We start from the raw sequence: 6,000 nt of genomic DNA on the forward strand, positions 1-6,000 counted from the left end.
CCTGTGCCAAATACTTCTGGCGTGTAGCAATATTGCTGAAGTACAAGTCTGGCTTTGGCAGATCTGGTGCAACGCTTAGCACCATTTCTTTATTGGCAAGTGAATCTGTGTAAAGTGCTACCAAACAAGGTTTTTATATATACAGATATAAAAAAACTTCAACTTTTTACATTAAATATCCAGTTTTTAAAAATTCTATGCCAGGTCATAGAATCAACCTTGCACTGGTTAACAGTACTAAACCAGGGCCAAGATGCAAAGTGGGGCCTCACCTATGTAAGTGCACAGGGTGTTTCTTTGATTCTTGAACAATACACCCTGCCTATCCCTGTCCCCTCCCCCGCCTGCCCAATGTTGCATCCTTGAGTTGTGTTCTTCAGACAGGCCCTGGTACCCACAGAATAAGTTGTGGGGCCTTTGATCTTGATCCATATGAGATACTTCGAAAGGAGTGGTTGTCTGGGGGGGGGAAATATGACATATGCAACAAAGTAGCAACAAATTAGGTTCCCCCGAGTAAAGGTGGGGGGAGCAAAAAGGGAAATACTTCAGATTTGGAATACAACTGACACACACAAATTGGGGGAAAGCAATGAGGAGAGTCAAAAGCAGGGGAAACTGACTTCTGGCCCTTTAGATGTTGCAGAAGTACAGCTCCCATCATTCTGGGCCACTCGGCGTGCTAACTAGAGCAGATGGGAACAGAGGTTGGAGAGCACAGGTTAGCAACCCCTGATCTGAAGTACAGCTTGGGATGGATTCAGCCAAGTATCTCCCCCCCCACCGCCAACTCCCTAATGAGACTGAGCTTAGGCATCACCATGCCTTGATGTCAAACTGAGCTATTTTATTGGAAAGAGTCCTATTGCCCAGTGGGCTCCTCGGCCAGAATTTCCTGGGCAAGCTTAACAACAAATCTTTCTTGCCCAATGAGCTTTGGCTGAGAAGTTCATGGAGGACAGCTTCTCTCCAGCTAAAGTAACTATTTGATTAAGAACGTGGTGCCGGTAACTGCCGGTGCTCATTTGCAAAAATGTTATTTGCCGAATCCACCTCTTGCTCCCCTCCGTAATAAAGTCAATCAAACTTTTAAAAAAAGTTTAGCGTAATGTTATGGAATAATAAATATTTTGAGATAATTCCTGCAAAAAAATATTTAACTTAAAACGTATTTAAATAAATGAAATGCTTAAAAGAAAGTGCCTCTAGTTCTGTTTGGAAACACGAATGCCAAGGGGGTTCCATGACCCACACTGACATTCACGTTCGGGTTTTGACAGGGATGGTCTGCTTGCAGTCAGTGGTGCTACCATGCGCTTCGGGCAAGCCCACTGAATACTCAGTGGTGGCAATGAGTAGCATGTCCAAGGTTGTCTCGGTGCATTTGGCAATAAAACGGATGAATGGCCTGACATCGCCTTCATTGGCCACCTCCAAGACGTGGTAGTATTCTGCTCGTTGTTCCTTTCGGATGGTGATTGGTGGATAGCCTGCCTGCATGAGGATGAGATTCATCAAGAGGCGTGAAGTCCTCCCATTGCCATCTATGAAGGGGTGGATATAAACCAGTTTGTAATGGGCCAAGGCTGCAAATTCAACTGGGTGCAGACTCATGGCGTCTTCAGAATTGATCCATTGTACAAATTCAAGCACTTGCTTTTCAACGTCACGAGGGTGTGGGGGAATATGGTGCCCAACAAAAACCTGGGTAGTCCTAAATCTCCCGGCCTCCACTGGGTCCACGTAACCCAGTACTCTCCTATGGATCTCCAAGACATCACTGAGGGTTACAGACCCAATTCTAGACACCAGTGTGGCATTGATGTACTTCATGGCAGCGTGCATGCCAATGACCTCATTTTGCTCCACCAGACTTTTGCCAGGAACAGCATACCGTGTCTCAATGATGTGCCGAATTTCAGAGAGCGTCAGTGTGTTCCCTTCGATGGCTACTGTGTGGTAGATGTGGTGGTAGTAAGACTCCTCCATCACCCTGCGCAGGGCAGAGTTGCCTTTTGGGATGGACATGATTTTTTGGACCTTGCTGTCAATGATGCTGAAGTATCTCTGGTCAATCTCTTCAACAAGGGGCAACGTCCGGTCACGACTGATCACAGCCTTCTCATTATGGGGCGAGATGGTCAGGGCTTTGGAGTATAAGTAGTCAGCCTGAATAATATCCTTCTCCTCTTCAGAGAAGAGGCCAAACTCAGTTAAGGCATCAACATAATCCGGGTCCATCTTGAGGGCGTGCAAGAAAAGCTTGTGAGCTTTCTCCCGCTTACCTTGCCTCTTCATCTGCAGGGCCTGGTTCAAGGCTGCCTTGGCTTCTAACTTGACCTCTGAAATGAAGCAACCTCTATTAGTATTGCAGAAAGTTCTTCAACCTTACGTCCCCAGATGTTGTTGGACTACAACTCCCATCATCGTCGGCCATTGGGGTTGATGAGAGTTGTAGTCTGACAGCATCTGAGGACCCAAGGTTGAACAACTGTGCTCTACAGCAGAGATGGGGAACTTGTGACTTTTGCAGCAGTTGTTGGCCTCCAACTCCCATCAGCGGCAGCCAGCAGGACCAATTGTCAGGGATGATGGGAGTTGTAGTTCAGCAGCATCGGGAGGGTTAAAGTCTCCCTACACCTGCACTATGACAAAGGAATGTCAGTCTGTTGTGACCACATTATCTTCCAGCCTACATGGTTATTCAAGGGCTCTCCTCTGTCCCTAGGGGAGCATGGATGCTGGAACCCCTTTACATGATGTCTGATGTTAGGATCGAAGCAAGAACCCTCTATCTTACCCACTGGTGCAGATTCTTTTCCCAGCTTGCTCCAACCTCCTTAACCTCTGTGGAGTTCATAGAATCATAGAGCTGGAAGGGGCCTTGTAAGCCATCGAGTCCAACCCCCTGCTCATAGCAGGAAATCCACAGCTAGAGCATCTCCCCCAGATAGCTGTCCAGCCTCTGCTTGAAGACATCCAGCGAAGGGGATCCCACCACCTCCCTAGGCAGTCGGTTCCATTGCCAAACTGCCCTTACTGAGTTTTATTTTGTTGAGTGATATTATTACATAACTATGTGATCTCAAAGGCAGGAGTGGAAATCTTGACACACCACAGAATAGAAAGAAATTGTTTAAGCTTGAAGACTCCCCCTCCCCCCCATACCTGGGGAGGCTTTGGGCTTCAACACCAACAGCTCCAATCCACCTGAAGTCACGCTGAGGCCAGTCGTCTGCCCTGTGTACCTGGTGATCCCCACATAGCCTAATCCCAGCTTGCTCTTCAGCAAGGACAAGCCCTTGAAAATGTTGTGGCACTGTTCTTCCACCGACGTCAGCGGGAGCAACAGCACAAGGAGTGCTGCCAGAAGGACCACCAGCACTGCCGCCCAGCGGACCCGGCACCAGAGGGACACCCATTTCAGCTCCGGCTCTGCCACTGCCACCACAGCTGCCATCGATACAAGGTTCATCTGGCCACGGGGAAGCGCAAGAGGCACACCCCCTCTCTCAAAGGCCTCACCTGGGAAATGGAAATGGATGAGCTTCCAAAGGAGCACCGGACTGCCCTCTTGCTGCTCTCTCTGAACTAACCCAAAAAGCATCTCCCAGCATGAATCTATCCAGACCCCAAGATCAACCACCAAGTCTTTTCTCTGGGTGCCCCTCAGAGAGATGCCTTTTTGGTTAAGGCTTCCAACCTGTGGAATGCTCTCCCAAGCAAGGTATACCTGGCACCAACACAGAAATATTTTCAGCACCAGGTTAAGATCTTCCTCTTCTCCCACGCTTTGAATGAAACATGATCCTACTGTGTCACGGCTTGAATCGCTGATAATTTTTTGGTTTGCTTGTTTTCTGCGGAGTCTGATGCTGTTGGCCCTTCTTTTCTAACAATTTTGTATGAGTGAAACTGAATGTTAGTCTTACTCAGAGTAGACCCACTGAAGTTAATAGACATGATGAACTTGGGTTCATCAATTTCAGCGAGTTTACTCTGAGTAAGACATAGTTGACTATAATCCTATGCTTTTAACCTTCATTGCAAGTCCCTGGGAGACTGCCTTATGTTAGGCAGCTAAGACTGAAAAAAATCTGTGTTGTCCAGACAGTCTAATCACCCGTTGCCACCTTCCTAGGCTATAGGGCCCTCTGTTTATTGCACCTTTACAATGGATCTACCAATGTAACATCATTTATTAATTAATTAATTATTTGATTTATATCATGATGGGGTAGAATGGATTGTATCACTTGAGATGGCAGGTGCGGTATAGTTAAACCTCTCCGTAAACAAAAAAGCAAAAAATGTTGTAGCCACCCCCACTTGCTATGCTGATCTTCTAACAGGGAGCTCTTTATATTGGGGACCATTTAGAAATGGTACCCCACCTCCACTTTGAAGTGGTACAGTCCAGTCTACCACTTCAGGACTTTACCACCTTCTTGTAAACCTGCAGATGCCGGTCTCAGCCTCTAGAGGTCTTTCAGTGACAGGGGTGCCAGCTGCCCCTTATTGTGACAGGTCATTCCTAATTTACTTTTGCAAGAAAGTCAACGGAAGTTACGAGTTTACTCGCCTGCTTGCCACCTACAAAGCACCTTGGGCTGGTCACCTGGAAGCAGTTCTGACTCACCGCAGATGATCGGGCAGGAATTCTAAAGGATCAGAACTTTTGAGTGTGGAAGCCATACTAGTTCTGATTTGCAAAATGCTCCGTTCAAGAGCACGCGAATGCCTGATTTTCCATCGGGCCGTGGGTATGGAACGAGGAGGGAGCCACAACTATGGTGCCACAAATATGGATCCCCAACCTCTCTCCCCCCCATCCTGTGCCCTTCCTTCTCTTCCCCCTCACCCCCAATAGTGATTCTCCACCTTCCCCCCGAATTAAAACCCACCTTTTCCCTCTTCCCCAAACTTGCCCATCCTCCCCAACAACTGGAGAGCCGCCCCCATTATGCTCTTCCCTCTTTTGACCCTCTCAGCTGAGACCCAACTTTTCCCTCTCCCCAGTCTGATACCCCCCATTTCTTCCTCCAGTCCTGGCCCTCCGCAGGCCCTACAGCCTCCCCAAAAGAAACAGAGGCCCCTCCCCCGAAGTGCGCCCCAACTCCCCTCCCCCCAAGTCCTGCACCCTAATTCTTTCCGTTCCCCAGAAGCGGGCACCCCTTTTGCTGAACCCCTTCTTTATCCCCCTTCTCAAATCAGCCACAGCATCCCCCTTAACGCCCCTTTTCTTCTCCTGCCCCCCCCCAGCCCAGCCCAGCCCAGCCCCGGACTCCTTCCTTTCCTCCGCCAATTGGGGTATTTCCACTCCCCCATGGAGACTCTCTAGTTTAAGACCCCCCCTTTTCTTCTCTCCTTCATCAAGTCTTGGCCCCCTTTCTCCCCCCTCCAATATTTCTCCCCCTCCCCCATTGTGACACCCCCCCCATTTTGAACCCTCCCCCCCATTCCCCTCCTCCCCCCTCCCTACCTTGAGCCGGCTCTTCCGCCTCCCTGCCTGCTTATCCGCCTCTCCCTCTTTCTGACAGTCCCCATCCTTCTCTCTCGCTCTCTCTCTCAGCTCCGCCCACTGGCCAGCCCTTCCTTCGCTTTCCCACTTTCTTATTGGTCTCGGCTCGTGTCTATCTCTCTTCGCCCCGGCCGCCCCCGGCCGCCCATCTCGTCACCTATTCTCCTTCCATTGGCACGTCAATCTGTTGTCAGCCCCCGTCCTCCTCTCCCGGAGGGAGGGAGCGAGCGAAAACGGGACGAGACTCTCTGGCTTCGTGGACGGCTGCCATTGGCCAGAGTCCCCGTCCATCCAGAAGGCCGGTTTTGGCCATTGGAGAGGATTGGAGGGCGCAGATGCGCGCGGGTTAATAAACGCCTGGGGAAGATGGCGGCCGGGTTACTACGCAACTGGTGGCTGGGTTGGTGGGGTCTCGGCGAGAGGCCTACGTTTCGGAGGTAGAAGAGGTCCTGGGCCGGCGGGGCTAGTAAATTGTTCTC

General features: G+C 49.9%; 1 protein-coding gene across 1 annotated transcript; it reads right to left on the bottom strand.

The window, feature by feature from the left end:
• Positions 1-826: 826 nt before the first annotated feature.
• Positions 827-5,672, bottom strand: FICD (FIC domain protein adenylyltransferase). Its single transcript, XM_061602323.1, has 3 exons — positions 5,483-5,672; positions 3,169-3,525; positions 827-2,342 (listed from the first exon to the last, which is right to left on the bottom strand). Exons 2-3 carry the CDS (start codon positions 3,473-3,475, stop codon positions 1,261-1,263), a joined length of 1,389 nt encoding a protein of 462 aa, XP_061458307.1. The 5' UTR covers positions 3,476-3,525; positions 5,483-5,672; the 3' UTR covers positions 827-1,260.
• Between the last annotated feature and the right edge of the window lie 328 nt (positions 5,673-6,000).

Source organism: Rhineura floridana, chromosome 19 (genome assembly GCF_030035675.1).
Source record: "Rhineura floridana isolate rRhiFlo1 chromosome 19, rRhiFlo1.hap2, whole genome shotgun sequence".
Taxonomy (NCBI): domain Eukaryota; kingdom Metazoa; phylum Chordata; class Lepidosauria; order Squamata; family Rhineuridae; genus Rhineura; species Rhineura floridana.